The sequence below is a fragment of the Haliaeetus albicilla genome, unplaced genomic scaffold (assembly GCF_947461875.1).
Source record: "Haliaeetus albicilla unplaced genomic scaffold, bHalAlb1.1 scaffold_96, whole genome shotgun sequence".
Classification (NCBI taxonomy): Eukaryota; Metazoa; Chordata; class Aves; order Accipitriformes; family Accipitridae; genus Haliaeetus; species Haliaeetus albicilla.
The window spans coordinates 152,154-170,366 of record NW_027212460.1 but is presented as its reverse complement, the minus strand read 5'-3'; the positions used below and the strand labels follow the sequence as shown (position 1 = coordinate 170,366).

The window sequence follows — 18,213 nt, the reverse complement described above, 5'->3', positions numbered from 1 at the left end:
TGGTGGGTGTCTTTTATGGAAACGCCATCTTCATGTACGCGGGGCCCGGGAGCGGTAACTCCTCTGGGAGGGAGAAAGTTCTTTCCCTTTTCTGCAGTCTCGTCAGCCCCAGTTTGAACCCCGTCATTTACAGTCGGAGGAACAAGCAGGTGAAGGAAGCCTTGCTGAAGCTTCAGAGAAGGAAGAGGGTCTTTCATTCCGTCTAGCTGGTGCTCTAGGCTTTCACCTGTCTCCTGTCTTTCTGCTCTTTCTTCTTGAGCTCTTGGGGTATTTCTCATGGAATGTTAAGTGGTTAAAACGTAACACAAGACATGGTTATTCAAATGCATTTGTCTCTTGTTTCTCTGTGCAGTCTGATGAATATCATGACACAAAATGACTCATTGTTATTCCTTGTATTGCAGATAACTAATTCTTGTTCCTCAGATGCAGCCGTCCTAGACGGGTAGTACGTTCCACCGGAACCAGGTGGAGAAAGCAGTCTTCTCGGTTCTAGCTAGCAGTCAGGATAAACTACTGTGTAGCAGGGTTTTTTTCTGAATCTACCCATTGATCCAGTAAGATATTCTTTTTCCCTACCGTATTTGTACCTCCTGTTATCCTCAGGATGCTAGAGCTTCAGCTCTACTGTTAGAAAGAAAAAGAGAGAAAACATGCTGCTGCTAATGGGCTTTGCTTCTCAGGAGGGCGAACGAGCCTGTGAAGGGTTTTCCTTCTGCACACTTTTGAGCCTGATACCTCTCATGCAGGAAGTTTCTCTGTTCTGGAGAGTTTTTGCTCAAAGCAGAGCTGGCTTCTCCCCAGGCACTAAGTTTTCCAAGCGGGAAGGGTCTAGGGGTGCGTGGCTTTAAGTAGCTGCCTGGATCCGCATCATAGCTTGTGATTTCATAATGGTCCCTATTGTGTCTCTGGAGTTGGTGCACACTGGGTGCCACTTAGCTCCTCCCGTGAGGGCTACTCCATCAGTCCCTGGGGAATCGGGCCCCCTGACTGACCTGGAGGTTCAGTTGTCCCCAAAACCCAGTGACTGACGTGAGGATGAACCCCAACGGGGGTTACAAAATGACACTTCTGGAAGAGTTACAGGTAGCACGGCCGGGGCTCAAAAGTGCAGTTTTGTGGGTTGGTTTTTTTTTTTCCAGTTTGGAAATCACTTTTTTAGACAGGAACCTCAAGATCAAAGCAGGAGGTGGGTTTGTTTGGTCTGAAACACTCATCCCTCTCCTGCTGTATTAAATACGTCCAGACTCTCGTGGTATACAGTACAGGTGATGTTATGGGCTGTTTTATTTGCGTATGGGAAGAAAAACCTCCTACAAGTCCGTGGTTTTAGGGCTGTGCCTGAAGGAGGAGGAGGCACGCAGAGGCGTGATGGCTCGTGGACTCGCGTGGACGCAGGGGTGGATGATGGCTGGGAGGACGTAAGGGAGCTCTCCACCCCCAGCCCCAACTTTTCCCTTCTTGTCGTTGCTAAACAGAGACATGACGAGGAGGCAGTGATTGACCGGGGAAGAAGGAGCAACGCTGTCAGTGTTCGCTATGAGAAGGAGGAGTTGGAAGGTGAGTCTCTGCTGAGATCCTGGTAGAGGAGCCACCAGCCCAGTGCGTTTTCCCATTGCACAAAGTCTCTCCTGTGTGCCTTGTTGGGTGTCACATCATGTGCAGCAAAACGTGCCGCGCTTCTCAATAAAGCAGCACAGTTATTGTCACGTTTTTTACTATTACGGCTTTTTAAACGGAGGGAAGAAGCCCCCCGGGAGGCCACGGTGTGAGTTGTAGCCATGGGGCTCGATAATTCACGGCTTTTTTTCTCGCAGAGGCTGCTCCTGGCTTGGAGAGGTCAGGAGAATCATGTCAGGAGAATCATTTCAGGGCTGCAGATGCGGGGCTGTGATTTTCTTTTTCTGTTCTGGAGTTCATTACGATGGGACTGATTTGATCGTCTCTTGTCGCCTCGTGCCGTACAGCGATTTTGAAAAGAATTAGCTTGTGTTGCTGCTTAATGAGCAAGTCTGAGTGTTGTCCAGCCGAAGCTGGAATTTGAGAAGAGGTCCGATACTCTGGGGGCACTTTTAGATGACCCGGAGCCAACACTTGTTGTTGCTGTGCTGTTGCAAAGCTCGAGTAAAATAGGCTTGGAAAAAAGGAGGTCCAGTGAAAATAACATTAAGGGAAGCTGGCGTTGCTCCTGGGATTTAACCGTGGCTTAGCAAGGCACCGGCCACCTCAACCATTGCCGCAATGCCGAGAGTGCTGCAAAAAACGCTGCTTTTTCGCAGGCCACCGGACCCTGTACGTGGGCGCGCGGATGCCACTGGTTAGGCAGAGCCACCGGCATCACCGACGCCACAGCCAGAAGCATCGGGAAGGGGAACGGGAGAAGGACTCTGCCCCGACGGAGCAGGGCTACCACTGTAAGTCCCACCGCGGCATTCGCTAAACTCCTGGGGGCAGCGTGGGCGCTGGGGCCTTCTGCAAGCAGGTCCCCGTGGCTAGTTTGAGTGAGTTGCTGTTCTTCCGAGGGAAAGTAGTGGCCTTATTGTGCAACGCCCTCTTTTTCCTAAGTTTTACTTTTTTTTTTTTTTTTTTTTTTTTAATGCAGTTAAATGCCTAATGGGTTTAGGCTCGTCTTCCTTAGAGGGATCCTGGCTTTAAAAATGGCAATGTGGGGAAGGAAAGCAGCCCATCCTTATGCAGAGGTGGACTAGATGCTTCTCCTTCTCCACGGCTGTGTGCAAGCCCAGACAGACGCAGGGGAGAGGGGCCAGCCCAGTGTTTATGGCTGCACTGGTGCTGATGGCCACTTTGCACGTGAGCGTGACGAGCTGTGTTCAGGCGCGGTAACGGGATGGGTCTTTGCCTTCTGCCCCCAGGCTCCCCGTCCCAGCGGGTGCAGTTCATTCTCAGGACCAAGGAGGACGAGCAGCACGTCCCTCACCACTTGTTCTCCGAGCTGGATGAGATCTGCGTAAAAGAGGGCCGAGATGCCGAGTGGAAGGAAACGGCAAGGTAAATCCCCGCTGCTTGGCTGCGGTGGGAGAGGAGTCCCCGCACCGGCAGCGCCCGTGGGCTCTGCTTTCTCCTCTCCAGGACGCGAAGCTTTTGCAGCTGCAGGTGGCGGCACGAGGAGCCTTGTCCTCTTGCCACCCCGTGGCTCTGTCAAAGGGGTTGCAGAGCTGGGGCTGTTTTCTTGCAATGGGGCTGATCGCACCCGATGTCCGCAGGTGGCTGAAGTTTGAGGAGGACGTGGAAGACGGCGGCGAGCGCTGGAGCAAGCCCTACGTTGGCACGCTGTCCTTGCACAGCCTCTCCGAGCTGAGGAGCTGCATCAGCAAGGGGTCGGTGCTGCTGGACATTTGTGCCAACAGCATCGAAGAGATTGCAGGTACCGTGGGCGCTGCATCCCTCCGGGAACAGCCGAGCTCAGCTCGCCACGGTGCTCTTCACTCCCAAATCAAACCCTGCCCCAATGGCACGTCCTTTTCCAGAAGTGCCACTGTGTTTTTCTCATGAGCTGTTTTTGGATGTAGACTGGGCGTGCAACATCGCACCGTTTTTTTATTCCAATACGGGGTCCTTTTGAAAGCAGTCTGTGGGGTTGGAGAAGCCACTAGAGAATATTCTGCAGCCAAAAAGGAGCGTGTGTCAGGGCTTAGCAGGCTGCTCTTAGAAATACGGAGTCTGCGTAAGAGCTGAACCTCCTTAAAGGAACTATTTCTTACAAGCTGTTTCCTCGCATTCTTTTTTTTACTTTTGCCTTAACATCCAGCTTTTAAGAGTTTTAAGGCAGAGTTTATCTGGCGATGACCAAGCAGTGTATTTCTGTGGGGAAGATACTTGAAGTTAATTGCAAAAGCCGCTTTGGAGAAGTTATCTTTGACTGGCGGCAGGTCTCCATTCAGCCCTTTCAAGGGCTGGAGAAGTCGGAGCCGTTCTTAGCACGTTTCTCCCTGGGCTCGGCAAATTGCACTCGATCAGCACGGGAAACTCTGGGAACGTCTGTGCTATAGATTGCTTATAATTTGGGTAAACGTGTAGAGTCAGAAAGGCCAGGTCGGGCAAGAAAATTGCGTTCTTTAGAATGGGAAATATTTATCTTAGCGGAATGATGAATAAGCACTTGGGTGATGTTTCTTAGCAAAAGAAAATTCTCGTTTTCGCTGCAAAGGCTGAACATTATTAAAAAGCCTTGCTATGCAAGGCTGAGCCGGCATTAGGGTACAGCCTGTGTGGCACAGCCTTCCCTGGGGGCTTTGGGGGTCGGGACTTGTTGGGGTTTCTGCTCTGATGGCTTTGTTTCCCTTTGCCAACCTCAGATATGATCCTGGCCCAGCAAGAACAGTCCACGGAGTTTGACGAGCACACGCGGGCGCGAGTTCGAGAAGTCCTTTTGAGGAAGCACCACCATCAGAACGAGAAGACAACCACCCTTCTCCCCGCTGTCTGCTCGTTTGCTGATGTGAGCAAGAGGCAGTCAGACCTGCACCTCCTCTACAAGCCAGGTGAGGGTTTCTGCAGGGCTGTGGCCCCATTAGACTTGTCCGGGCAAAGGAGAAGCGTCCCAGTTGCTCCTTGTCCATCTTTCTGAGTGTCTTTCTTTTTCCTACCAGCCCAAACAATCACCCCTTGTCCTTCTCCCACCGCTGCGGAAGCTAAAGATGGGGTGAACCCTGAGAGCGGAGCAATGGATTTAAGCAAGGTGAGACACTCGTAGCTTTCTTACGCCTTTAGGGCCAGATTTGCTCTTGCAAACTTGGCTGCAGAGTGTGCTGCAGAGTGCTGTGGGCTTTGCTTTTGGGGTAATTGCCTGAAAATCGCTTGTCGTGCCCAGGCGGAGCTGCACTTCATGAAGAAAATCCCCACCGGGGCTGAAGCATCCAACGTGCTCGTAGGAGAGCTGGATTTCCTTCACCAGCCCATCGTGGCATTTGTCCGCCTGAGCCCGGCTGTCCTCCTCTCAGGCATGACGGAAGTTCCCATCCCAACAAGGTGCGAATGAGAAGCGCAAATTTTTTCCGTAAAAAAGACACCCAACCAAACATCAAGTTGCAGGCATCAGTTTGGTGTCCCAAGGGAACAAGGCTAGTGGGAGGGGGAGCAAGCGCGTTTCCCCCACCCACATCTCCTCGCCTTCGTTTCTCCATTCCCTGCTGTAGCTTTTAAACCCATTGGCCAATTGTAATGAAAGTTGGCCCCCAAATTAAATTTGCCGTCGGTTTTGAAGAATTTCAAATTCATCGCGGCGTCGCTGAGCCTACGTGTCCCGTCTTGAGCCACGCTCTGGGCTGGGAGCTGCCAGGGCTTTCCTTGGGTGCTCTTGGAGCAAGGACACCTTCTTCTCTCTCTCATTTTGTTTTTCTTGCCCAGGTTCCTGTTTGTTTTGCTTGGACCAGAAGGAAAAGCCCATCAGTACCATGAGATCGGCAGGTCCATGGCCACTATCATGACGGATGAGGTGCGACAAGATGAGATAGCTCCGGGTCATTTTTGCCTTTCTTCAGCTCTCCCTGTCTCTGAAGTAGTGAGGAAGAGGATTTGCTGTCCCAGCTGCCCGCAGCTCTCCAAATAGCCCAGCCCTCTTTCTCACCCCAAAGCAAACACGCAGCTTTGCATCACCCCACATCCTGGAGGCTGAAATCCCACCCGGGGTGCATCCTGCACCTCATCCTTCTCGCCGGGTTCCCCAGCACGCTGTCCCCAGTGGTGGCATTGCCAGGGCCAGTAAAACTTCTCTTGCTCTTTAAGCAGAAGGGTATGGTGTGCCATGGGGGACGGGGGCCTCGTGGGGGAGATGATTACAAATGCCCCGATGCACAGATTTTTCCTTTTGGGGGAATATTTCCTGCCCTTTCCAGCAGGAAATTTTGGGGAGAAAGCCTTGCGTTTAGCCAAGAGCTTATTGCACTGGTTAGGACATCCGAGCTGGGTTGTCCTCTCACCAGGTTGTCTTCTATTGGCAGGTTTTCCGTGACGTTGCCTATAAAGCCGAGAACGGGGCTGACCTCGTGGCTGGCATCGACGAGTTTCTGGATCAGGTCACGGTCTTGCCGCCAGGAGAGTGGGATCCATCGATCCGAATCGAGCCCCCGAAAAACGTCCCTTCGCAGGTGGGAGGCGCGAGGGGGACGGGCAGGACGGCTGGGGATGCTGTTCAGGGGCCCAAATTCACAAGGTCCCACTCTGACACAGTCACAGAGCCAGACCAGACGCAAAACAAGCCAGTGGTTACAAGTCCATAGCTTTATCTTACTTCCATTTTAACAGGAAAAAAGGAAGATGCCAGGAGCTCTTGATGACAGTGCTTCTCACAGCATGCTGGAGAAACACAGTGGCCCTGAACTGCAGCGGACGGGAAGGTGGGAGCTTTAACAGTTTGGGTTTTTTTCTTCTGTTTGCCTCTCAAATCTGAGCAGGCACCTTCCCTTCTAGCAGGTCTTTGGGGTTAGCTGGTTCAGTGAAGGGGCTCCACATTGCCAGCTTGGTCCCCTGGGCTGGGCAGGGGGGAGATCTGGGCGGCTGGGCTCAGCCCCAGCCATCACCATTGCATGCAGGTTTCCTTGATTTGGGATGAAGGAGGGTGCTTCTTTTTAGCCACGAAAGTTACTCTGTGCTTGTGATTGCCCTTCTGCAGCAAAGCAAAGTCAACGTGTTCCTCCAAGAGAACAGACTCTCTTCTTTTTCCTTCCTGCAGGCTCTTTGGAGGTTTGAGCCTGGACGTGAAGCGGAAAGCCCCGTGGTTCTGGAGCGACTTCCGGGATGGTCTGAGCCTGCAGTGCCTGGCGTCCTTCCTCTTCCTCTACTGTGCCTGCATGTCCCCTGTCATCACCTTTGGGGGACTGCTGGGGGAGGCGACCAATGGCCACATAGTGAGCACCTCTCTCTGTTGGGGGGCATGGGGGAGGATCAAACTCAGGCCAAAGTCCTTGCTGCAGTGAATTGGCTTTGGTTTTTGTTTCTCCCTAACGCTTTATTTACTCACGGCTGCCTCTCTTCCCCGGACAGAGTGCCATGGAGTCGCTGCTGGGCGCGTCCATGGCCGGCGTGGTGTATTGCCTCTTTGCCGGCCAACCTCTCACCATCCTCGGCAGCACCGGACCCGTCCTCGTGTTTGAGAAGATCCTCTACAAGTTCTGCAAGTAAGGCTGGCTGCCGCAGCTGGGTGCTGTGAGAGCCTTCAGAAGGGGGCAGTGATGGAGAAAAGATGCTTTTCTTTTCTTTTTCTTAGGGGTAGTTGCTAGATTTTAGTGACAGTCCTTTTGTTGCGATGGCTTTGGTGGGAGATAAACCACCCTTGTTGCCATAAGGTTTATTATTAAGCCCCAGCTTGCTGGCAGCAGGTGACTGGGTGCAAACCCAGCTGGTTTCAGTGTTAGGGCGTCAGGGTGATGTGGGAGAACACCACCTGGCCCAAGAGGGACCTGACCTCAAGCAGCCTCCAAGGTGTTAACACAAGATCCTTGTTAAACAGTGGTAACTAAATAATTGGCCTCTCCTCCTGTGGGTCTACCCCCTGCACCACAGCCCCGAGGCTCTCTGTAGTAGTACGTGGAAACTGCATTTCCCATCCGCAGCCTTGACACGCTCCAAAATTGCTCCCCGCTTTCCCCGAAGGCAGGCATGGCTCAGGGCCTCTTGCTGGCCTTTCCAGCCTTTGTTTCATTTTGCTTTCCCAGGGAGTACACGCTCTCCTATCTGTCTCTGCGGGCGTGCATTGGGCTGTGGACCGCCTTCTTGTGCATAGTGCTGGTGGCCACCGACGCCAGCTGTTTGGTGTGCTACGTCACCCGCTTCACGGAAGAAGCCTTTGCCTCCCTCATCTGCATCATCTTCATCTACGAGGCTCTGGAGAAGCTGAGTCACCTGCGAGACACCTACCCTGTGCACATGCACAGCAAGCTGGACTTCCTCACCAGCTACTAGTGGGTTTTTTTTCCCCCTGAGAAAGCTGCTGCCCCTTGGCAGGAGCTCCGGGCTGCACCTCCATCGCCTTTCCCTTACCCCTGTCTTGGCTTCTCTCCTGCCAGCTGTAAGTGTGAGGCACCGACCCATCCCAGCAACGAAACGCTGCGTTTCTGGGCGAGCAACAAGATCAACGTGTCTGGCATCGCCTGGGAAAACCTCACGGTGACCGTAAGTGCCCCGAGCCACTGCTTCCTCGCGCCGCGGCCATGGGGTCCAGGGGCATTTGCATGGTGCAGAAGTCAGAGCCCTTCAGGGAATGATGGGCTTCAAACTGTGCTAGTGCTGCTCGGAAAAGTCCTTGCTTAAATCTAGCGTGTGGTTTTAACCCGCTTGGTCCTGGGGAGGAGAGTCCACCTTGTCCCAGTCTACCTGGTCCCCAACGTTGTGGGTAGCAAGCGTCCCCCTCAGGCCTGTTGCAGGACAGTATTTCTGACTGGGAGGAAGGTTAAGTAGTGGGTGGTTTGATTATTGTAGAAGTTGTAGGACTTAAGTTCATGCTTGAAAGATAGTAATTGGTCTCCTTAATGGGTTCCTAGTAACTCCAGGCCTTGCTTTCTCGTTCAGTGCTGTCTGTAGGTACATGCATAAATTTGCATGTCTGAGCAGCCTCTCAGGCTGTTGTTGCTGGAAGCAGAGCCCGGGCCTAGGGCGGCAGGCTCTTATGGTGGCCTTCATGCCCTCTTGGCCAGGTTCTGCGAGCCCTCCCCTGGGACGGGACGATTTGTCTCTTCTCCTCCTTTCCTACCATGGTTGTCTTTAGCCCTCCTTCCCTCTTCCCTCTCTCTCTATCCCCAAGAGTTTCCAGTGTTTCCTCTTCCCTCTGGTGTCTTCTCTAGCCACGATTGCTCAAATGGCAGGCAGAGGACGTGCCGAGGGTGTGTGGTATGGTGTCCCCTCACATCTCATTTCTCCGCTCTGTAGTTCGATGTGTCACTTGTTCAGCTGCTGCTGCTGCTCATTAAATATAATGAGCAGGAGCTCATATAATAAATTAAATATCATTGGCAGGAGCAGTTACAGGGTCGTGGATCTTGGACCAAGATCCTCAAAACCCCCTAGCTATGCGAGGTTTCCCTGCCGCACGTGCACTGCCTTTGTGTCCTGACGCTCTGTTTCTCCAGGAATGTCGGTATTTGCGTGGGGAGTTTCAAGGACCTGCCTGTGGACGCGACGGCCCCTACACGCCTGACGTGTTCCTCTGGTGCTGCATCCTCTTCTTCGCCACCTTTGCCCTGTCAAGCTTCTTGAAGAAGTTTAAAACCAGCCACTACTTTCCAACCAGAGTAAGCAGAAGATGGTGGCCAGCGTCCATCTCCACACTCGTTTCCCAAAATGGCTTTCCTGGAGCACTAAGCAGTATTTGCCCCGCCTTGGTCAAGCTGGGAAACGTTGGCCTTTGCAGGCCAAGCTCTCCAAGAGCTTGGATGTCCCGCACTCATTTCCATGAGTGCAAAATCATCGTAGCATTTCCCACCTGCCTCATGACCTGCCCCAGACTGAACATTTTTGGGGTTTGATTTTTTTGATTTTTTTTTTTTCCTCCTCAGGTAGTAGGAAGTCAGGTTTCCCAAAGTTTTGGGGTTTTTTTTCCTTACCTTCTGTGCATTATGTGCTCGAGCGGAAAGTAGAGTCAAATGAGGAGCTTCCTTTTGAGGACTAAAGGATGCCTCGGTGCCTTGTTGCCATTGTAGCTGTGAGTGTAGCTGTAGTGGCAGGCATCTGTTTTCTTATTTTTAATATTATTATTATTATTTTTAGGTTTTGACTTAAACCAACCCTTGTCCGCCTAATTAAGCTTTTTTTATTGTCTGACACCAGATCTCACAGGGACAAACACAGCAACAGTATCTAAGCAAGGGATCAGGCTGCACGTGCTCAGAGGGGTGGTGGGATTTGGTTAACCAGCCTTAATGTTGTGGATGTCTGCAACTCTTGCATCTCACGTTACGGCCCTGTTTGCCATGCCCCTTTCACCTCTGGTTCCTTGCCCCAGGTACGGTCCACAGTGAGCGACTTTGCTGTTTTCCTCACCATCGTCATCATGGTGCTCCTTGACTTTGTGGTTGGGATCCCATCGCCGAAGCTCCAGGTCCCCCATGCGTTCAAGGTAATGGGGTGTTTTGGCAGGTGGGGGTGCCACAAGGTGATGCCGGGGCAGGGCAGGGCTGAGTCTGGAGGAGACGCTGGTGGTGTGACCATCTCCTCTTCCACCTCCAAGTGCCTTGCTTCCTCCTGGAAAGGAGAAGATGGCCCCAAAACTAGATACCTACAGGAGAAGTATCTAGAGGTGCTTGCAAAGAGGAGACTGGCACTGCTGAAGCCCACGGGAGAGGGGGACATGAAGCCAGGGCTGGGAGGTGCTCTGACACAGGGAGGGAGGGGAAAATGAAAGCCAGTGGAGTGCCTGGGCTGGGAGACGATGCTGATGTGTGGGCTTTGTTGCAGCCTACCAGAGACGACCGCGGGTGGTTCATCAACCCCATAGGACCCAACCCTTGGTGGACGGTGTTGGCTGCGCTCGTCCCAGCTCTGCTCTGCACCATCTTGATATTCATGGACCAGCAGATCAGTGCCGTTATTGTGAACAGGAAGGAGCACAAGCTGAAGGTAAGGGCCTGTGAGAGATGACCCCAGCCCCAGCCCCTTCTGGGCCGCAGGTCTGGGGAGAAGCTCTTATTCCCGATGCTTTCTGAAGGCATTGGTTTGGGACAAGGTCAGGCTGCGTGGCAGGGTGCTCTCCTGGATTAACGATGATGCAGGGAGCAAGTGACAGGGCAGTTCAGATGAGCAACCTTTTGGAGGAGCAAATTAATCTTGGAGCAATATAGAAGCGCGTTTTTGTTTTAAAATGGCGGCAGCAGCAGCAGGTGCGGGGAATGAATTGTTTTGATGCGCTGCCAGGGATAACTCAGAGTCACACCTTCCTTGCAAGTGGTAGAATTTTCTTTGTGAGTGAAAAAAATGGTTGGGTGGTTTTGGGTTGTGGGGTTCTTTTTTTGGAGAAGTATGTATCGCACAAGCTCCCCATATCCCTTGTGTCTGAACTCCTGCCAGATTTTCACGCCAGGTGCTTGTGCAAAGCCTGCATACACCCTTACTCGTTTCCATTTCTTGTTTTAAATTCTGAAGAAGTTGACTTGTGCTCGAGCAGGGTTTGAGTCTGACTTGCGACGTTCTCCTTGCTCTTGTGCTATGGGATGCTCTGTTTCTTGTTTTCCTGCCTGCAGAAAGGATGCGGGTACCACCTGGACCTTTTCGTGGTGGCCGTGATGCTCGGGGTGTGCTCTGTGATGGGGCTGCCCTGGTTTGTGGCTGCGACCGTCCTGTCCATCACCCACGTGAATAGCCTCAAAGTAGAGTCTGACTGCTCAGCTCCAGGAGAACAACCCAAGTTTCTGGGGATACGAGAGCAGAGAGTCACTGGCTTGCTGATCTTTGTGCTCATGGGCTGCTCCGTCTTCTTCACTTCCGTGTTAAAGGTGAGAGGAAAATGCAAACCACCCAACAACCGCGAGCTTGTTGGAGGTTACCGAAAAACAGTCCCCTCTCTGCAGGCCTGAGTAGTTAGTTGTGGAGCGGAGGAGGAGGAGGTGATCCCAACCCTTGGGGCTTGACCCACGGTGGGAACCAGCCTCCGTTAGGCTTTGCAGCCCTTCAGGCCCCCGTTTGGTGTGCTCGAGGCGAGCGAGCAACGCAACTGCTTGAATTTTCGGGTGCCTTTCAGGCCCGCCCATGTTTATGGGTTACAGTTGAGCATATTCAGACCAGCACATCTGCTCTCTTTCAAACAGGCAGCCCGTTACTGGCTGCAATTTGCTCCCCAAACGCCCCGGAGCAGCCGTTCCCAGGAGCTAAACAGACTGAGGTCATCCCCGTGGGCTTCCTTGCACGTTCCTCCCACAAAGTAATCTCGTCTCTAGGCTAAAAGGAGGCCTGTGGCCTTTGCCTGTTGCCCCAAGAATAGGCAGAAGTGTTTTTCTACCGCCACAGAATGCGGCATAGGGTAGCATGGGTGAAATCGCCTATTTTCCTCCAACCTTTCTGGAAAATAGGATTATTCTGAGGAGAGGTAACTCCCAAGTTCAGCCTAAAGCAGAGCCTTAGCTCACTCGTGCGCACAAAATCTTTAATGGTTAAAATCTGACCCATCTCTAAGCCTGAACGGAAGCTGGAAAGCTTCAAGCAATTTTAGGCAGTGCCTGCGGAAGAGGGTGGTAATACTGAAAATGCAATATAGAAAAAGAAACGATTGCATTCTTTTTTTTTTTTTTTCTTTTTCCCCCCAGTTTATACCAATGCCTGTGCTTTATGGTGTCTTTCTCTACATGGGTGTGTCGTCGCTCAGAGGAATTCAGGTACGGACTCTTTTACAGCGTGCAGCATGTCGGCTCCCTGGTATTTTGTCTCCGTAGCAGCAGGGAAAAAAGCAGTGGCATGGGAAGAACTTCTCGCAGAGCAAGCAATGAAACTCTTTTGTGTAAGAAAAAGATTGGTGGAGGCACAGGAGGTATATAGGGCTGGGAGGACCAGGCAAGTTCAGCGCTCTCTGTTTCAGGGTTTAGGGCCGGTCAGTGTTTGGTTACGTGAAAGCGGGGGAATTCAGTGCAAAGGGAAGGCAGTTTCTACCACTGGTGGAAATCCTCGCTGGGGGATTCAGTGGGCCAAGAAATGCTAATAATGGAATGGCATGGAATAGTTGCCGTTTGGTGGGCAGCTCTCAGGGGCAAGCCGGTTGATAGATGGAGCGAAGGGAAAACGGGTGCTGCTCCCAGGAGGAACGCGGTGGGATCCAGGATTTCTGACGGCAAGCGAGATGCTGCAAACTGCCTCCACGTCTCGAGAGGGCCAGAAACTTGCCGCAGTCCCAAGGTGGCAACCTTTCCCTTTTATTTTGCAGTTCTTTGATCGCTTGAAGCTGTTTTGGATGCCGGCGAAACACCAGCCGGATTTCATCTACCTGCGGCACGTGCCCTTGCGAAAGGTGCATTTGTTCACGGTGATCCAGCTGACCTGCCTCGTCCTGCTCTGGACCATCAAGGTGTCCCGTGCCGCCATCATCTTTCCCATGATGGTAAGAGCTGCCGCCGCTCGGCAGCGGGGTGTTTGCAGCGTTGGAGCGAGAGGTGGCATCGTCTCTGAGCTCACCGCATCTTCCCTCTTATTCGTGAAGGTTTTGGCTCTCGTCTTTGTCCGGAAAGCGATGGATTTCTGCTTCTCAAAGCGAGAGCTCGGCTTTCTGGATGACCTTATGCCAGAAAGGAAGAAGAAGTTGGACGATGCCAGAAATGAAGCCGGAGAAGAAGAAGAGGTAAGGCTTGCTGGGTCCTCGGGGCTGGACATCTCCGTCGGGCTGTGAGATTGCCTGTTTCTCTTACAGCTTGTCTGGAAACGTTGGGGGAAGATCAGCACTCAGTCGAAATAGATCCCAATAGCCTGGATCCCACGTTGTAACCTTTGTTTCCTCAAGTAGCAGTGAGCTGAACAGTTGAATACAGGTGTAATTTTTAAAACGAGTTGTTTTTCACAAAGGTCATTATGATGATTATTATTATTAGATGGTGATGCTGCTGCTGCTGCTGCTGGCAAGATTTGCTCATAATCGTGTTTTGAACACACAATCCCCCTGCCCCGAAATCTTTGGAGTGAACGGTTTCTCCCCTGCTGCACTAATACCTATAGCTGCCAAGGGGCAGAAGGGGAGGGCAGACTGCTAAGTTTGTGCTGGGCATTCAGCTTATCTCCACTTTGACCAAAGACAGAGAACGTGATTTGTCCCTTTTTAACATCAGGAGTCCAGGAGGGCGATGGAAGCTGCTGCTGCTGCAAGTTCAGTTCAGCTGAACGTGGGGAAGACCAGTGACGTGGATATCCCAAAGCAAGGCAGTGACAGGTAAAGCCCCACCAAGCGCCAGGACCCCCGGCAAGATTAGCTTGAAGGTGTTTGGCAGAGTTTTCTCCACTTGCCTCTTTGTGGGGCATCCCACAGAAACCAGCAGGCAGCTTGGTGGGAAAATCAAATTCGGGGGCAGGGCTGCAGGAGGTGATCGCAGGGCTCTGACCCCAAGCAGAGTGGCTGCAGCACTCGCGTTTGACCCCCAAAGCTTGCATCATCAGTGCCTTTACGGTAGCTGGAGATCCTCATGCTTACACATGCGGAGTTGCAGGCGTGATCTGTACCAGCAGTGGCTTAGGAACCCGGACCGGGGCTAAACCCCAGCAAGAGCCTTTGCACAGAGCTGTTGCTCTGCGGCTCCCCGGCTTGCCTCCCAAAACTCCTCATCCAGCAAAACCTCCCACGCTTATGCGGAGCTTTGATTCTCGGGGCTCCGCTGTTCCTCTTGCTGATGCTAATGCCCTTGGTGGCATCAGTTCCCATAATCACGGATTGCTATGTAAAATATTTATTGCAGGACTGATCCTTCTGAGATTATTATCCTGGATGAAATGTCACAAACGACCGTATGGAAGGCTCTCACTTTGAAGACAGAAACCCTTTGAATCCAGGGAGGAAAAAGGTAAAGGATTGCACGTGAACGTGACCGTGCTCCTCTGCAAGCGACGGCGCGTGCCTACGCTTTTCCCACGCTTTGGCCGGCAAGGCTGAGCAAACGGCCTGTCCCTGGGAACAGGCAGTGAGGACCGTGGCATGCAAACCAGCTCCTCTCTGCTGGGGTGGTCCCCCGAACAGGGCTGAATCAGCAGCAGCTGGCAGGTCTTCCACTGATGATGCTCTCCCTCTTTTTCTCTTCCCTTCGCCTTTCCCCACTCCCGCTTTTCACGTTTAGGAATCTTGACTTTGAAGGAGAGGAGTGAGAGCGTGACTTGGGGATGTGCCAACGGAGACGGAGGGAGAAAGCGCTTTGTTTCAGTTGGAGGATTCCCATTAAAGCCATGCAGACGTTTTCAGTTATCCTTGGTGTGCTTCAGGCATTCAGTATCTCTAGACCAGCAAGCTGAGGTGAACGTCACAGTCAATGGGAGTTTGGTGGTGTTAAGTCTGCGTGCGTACGTGCATGTGGGGGTGTGGGTTTGTAGTGGTAGAGGGACTGCTACTGCTTTATCATTCAGTGCTGCTCTTTTAATACCTAATTCCTCTTCTTTTTTTTTTTCTCTTTTTTCCAAATGTAAACTGGGAACGTCCAAAATAATTTTCTGTTATATTTGATGCATTCTCCACTTTCTTCTTCATCACGACCGGGTTTTTGTTCTGGTTTGGGGTCCTGGCTTTAATTCACTCTTATGTCTCTTACTGGTACGAGAGGGATGCCCTCTGTGGCAGGGCAGCATAGAGAGCGTCTGAGCAGTTGGCCTAAGGTGAAAGAAAAGCATTTGCTCCCTGCGCTCCAGTTTTACCTCTCTTGGTTTGGTTTGGTTTGGTTTCTTTTTTTTTTTGCTTTGGCTCTGCCATCAGCCTGGAAGCTGCAAAATGCAGAACTGCCACCTTCTTGTCCCCTGGCTGTAAACTGCATCTAAGGGAGCACTTCAGGTATTTGATTTTGAATACACCGTATGGTCACAGGAGTGGCCAGATGAGACCTGGGGCTCTGTGTCCCTGGGCTGCCCCCTCTGTTGTTCCTCCACTTCCCTTCTGTATTGGGTCTGGCTGAGTTGGAGTTCCTTTACCCCACAGCAGCCCTCGTAGTGCTGTGCTCTGTACTGGTAGCTAGAAAGCTGTTGATAACACAGCAGTGTTTTGGCCATGGCTGAGCAGTGCTGGCACAGCATCGAGGCTGTCTCTCTAACATTCCCCCCCTCCCCAGTAGGCAGGGGGTGGGCAAGATCTTGGGAGGCGAGGTAGCCAGGAAGAAGGCGTACAGGCAGCAAGAAGAGGCATCTAGGTAGCAAGTAAATCTTAGGTCCCTTCAGACGCTGGGGACCCTGCGTTCATGCAGCATTGGGCAGACCCCAGATGGATTTTCCCTTGGCACACTGTACAGATCCTGCCTGTGGAGAAGTTCCTCCTTTTGGTCATTCACGGTGTTATACAACTTTTCTTAGAAGAAAACAACTCTATGCGTAAAGGATGTTCACGCGCGGACTTCTTGCTGTACTTTAGATAACGGCAGGGCCGCGCAGGTGGCGTAATCGCTGGTACCAAGCAGGAGCTGCCTGGAGGCTCCTCTGTTACAGTCAACCAGCTCCGTTTATCCTGCGGCCAAGGGACATGTGTAGGGACACAGCCTGAAGGCCGCGCTGTAGGTACAGCGCGGCACAGACCTGCACCCGCTCAGGTTAACTGTTAGGTGGATCCCTAACTCCTGGAGGTACAGTGATCTCCCAGTCAGGATCTCTGCACCAGGCTGTTAAACTGCACGGTAACTCGGGAAGCAGAGAAGGTCCAGATCTGGAGGGGATGGTTAAGCACAGGGCCTCACGTTGAACCTCCTCCTCTAAGCTTGTCCTGTGCTTACAGGGTTCTCGAGCCTCTCGGGCATCTCCCAGACTGGCCGGTTACTCCCAGCTCCCTCGTTCCTGCCTTCCCCTCCCTGCCTGCCTGCTCCACCTTGGCCCCTGCAGCAGCACTCGGCTGAGCACCCTCCGTTGCTCCTGGGGAAAGAGCGTCCTCCTTGCTCTCCGTGGCGTTCCCCCAGCACACGGTGCTGTAGCAAGGACAAGGCAGTCAGAGACAGACACAGCCTGTTGAGCAGAGCGTCCTGCACGCAGTGCTTCCGATAGAGCAGCTCAGGAGCAAGGAGGTGAGCTGGGTGTGCTGCCTCTCACAAAGAGCATTTTACATCGGCGACCTTCCCTGCTGGACCCTCTGCAGCCTCTCTTTTTCCCGGCGTTGTAGGTGTTAGGTTGTGTGGTTGAAGGTTCATCTCCACAAACACAGAGGAGGACAAAGGAGCAATGGCAGGCAGGGGAACCCCAGTGACCTAGGCAGAGGCAAGGGAGCACCCTGCTGTGGCTTTTGCCAGGGCTGTCGCAGGAGAGGGATCGCCCACATTGCCTGGGTATGAGGCTCACCAGACAAGTATTGACTCTCCCTTGCTCAGCTCACAGACTGACGGGGGGGATGCGCTTCTGTGGCCATGCCCTGCCTCTGAAGCCCGGCCGTAGACAAAAAACTGGCTCAAACTGTGAAGGTTACCAGGCAAGACGTGACGGGGTGCACGTGTGTGGCAAGGTCTGTGCGTGTGAATGTCTGAAACTGAATTCTGAGCTGTCAAGCAGAAGCCTGCTTCTTGCTACACGCAGCCAGCGTGGGCTGGTTGTAAATTTGGGTAACACCTGGAATAAGCAAAAGTGGCATGTCCCGAATCCTACAGTTAATACAGAGCTAGGAGCCAGAAGCCTTAATTCGGAGGCTGATCAGGCCTCGTACTGCTCACATAGACAACTTAGATTGGGAAAAGTGGGGGCGTGGGGTTCCAGAAAGAAGAGGTGGTGGCAAAAAGAAGGGTTCCCAGCAAGAAGAAGGGATCTTGAAGAGAAGAAAGGGACCCAGGAAGGAAAAGGTGAAGATCCTGGCTGGAGGAAATATCCTGGAAGTGGCGGAAGATCTTGGAGACCAGAGAGCCGCGTGGAGACAAGTGCCAGGGGATGCCCAGGGACCTTGACCAGCACCCTGCGAAACTGGTAACGGCGAGCAGCTGCACAGCAGGAACCAAGGTGACGTTCTGCCTGACCTTCCCGGGCCTGCAGTAGCCTCCCTGCTGGGAAGGGGAGTTGGATCAAGCAACTGCAGGATTCAATAGGAATGCATTTCACGAAGGTAAAGAGGACACAGCAGTGGCTTGGAAACGCTGGTTGGTTTAATGGTAAAACTGGAATTATTCTGTGAACTGTGCATTCCTTTTAACATGGACTTAATTTAAAATAGCTGCTTTGAAGTTGTTCTGACTTCACCTTAATCGACACCTGCAATCTTCATCATCTTATCTTCTCCAACAGCGACACCACACCCTGCCCCTCCCCACCCCCTGCAAAAAAAACCCAAACCCAACCCAGGAAAAGAAGGACTTCAAGGGCAAGCTAGGCAGCAAAGTTGTGCGAGATTGGTCAAACTGCTCAAAGTTTGCAGAGAGATTGGAGCTTGCAATTCAGATGTGCGTCGCTCAGCATGGGGAGGGTGGTACGCACCTTTCACTGGAGTCAGAGGGAAAAACAGGGAGAAGGGAGCTGCAGCGTAAAGAGTAAAGAAGGACACAACATTCTTAGGAAAACTCTCCTTTTTGTTTCCTTTTCCTTGCTCCTTCGCTTCCAGAACTCCGTGGTCGCAGTTTGTGCTGCCTCACCTCCAGCACAGCG

The 18,213-nt window shown here is 52.5% G+C and overlaps 1 protein-coding gene across 1 annotated transcript; it reads left to right on the top strand.

Annotated features, from left to right (window-relative positions):
* Window positions 1-1,190: 1,190 nt before the first annotated feature.
* Window positions 1,191-14,436, top strand: LOC138684137 (electroneutral sodium bicarbonate exchanger 1-like; the record flags this gene model as incomplete). The annotated part of the gene is made up of 22 exons (XM_069777852.1): window positions 1,191-1,560; window positions 2,280-2,426; window positions 2,874-3,009; window positions 3,225-3,385; window positions 4,317-4,502; window positions 4,611-4,699; window positions 4,832-4,989; window positions 5,368-5,455; window positions 5,961-6,107; window positions 6,265-6,356; window positions 6,692-6,866; window positions 7,003-7,136; window positions 7,674-7,919; window positions 8,025-8,130; window positions 9,084-9,245; window positions 9,956-10,069; window positions 10,408-10,569; window positions 11,190-11,441; window positions 12,249-12,317; window positions 12,860-13,033; window positions 13,133-13,261; window positions 14,383-14,436. Coding segments are annotated over exons 1-22 (3,270 nt in total), but the record flags the coding sequence as incomplete, so codon positions are not given.
* Between the last annotated feature and the right edge of the window lie 3,777 nt (window positions 14,437-18,213).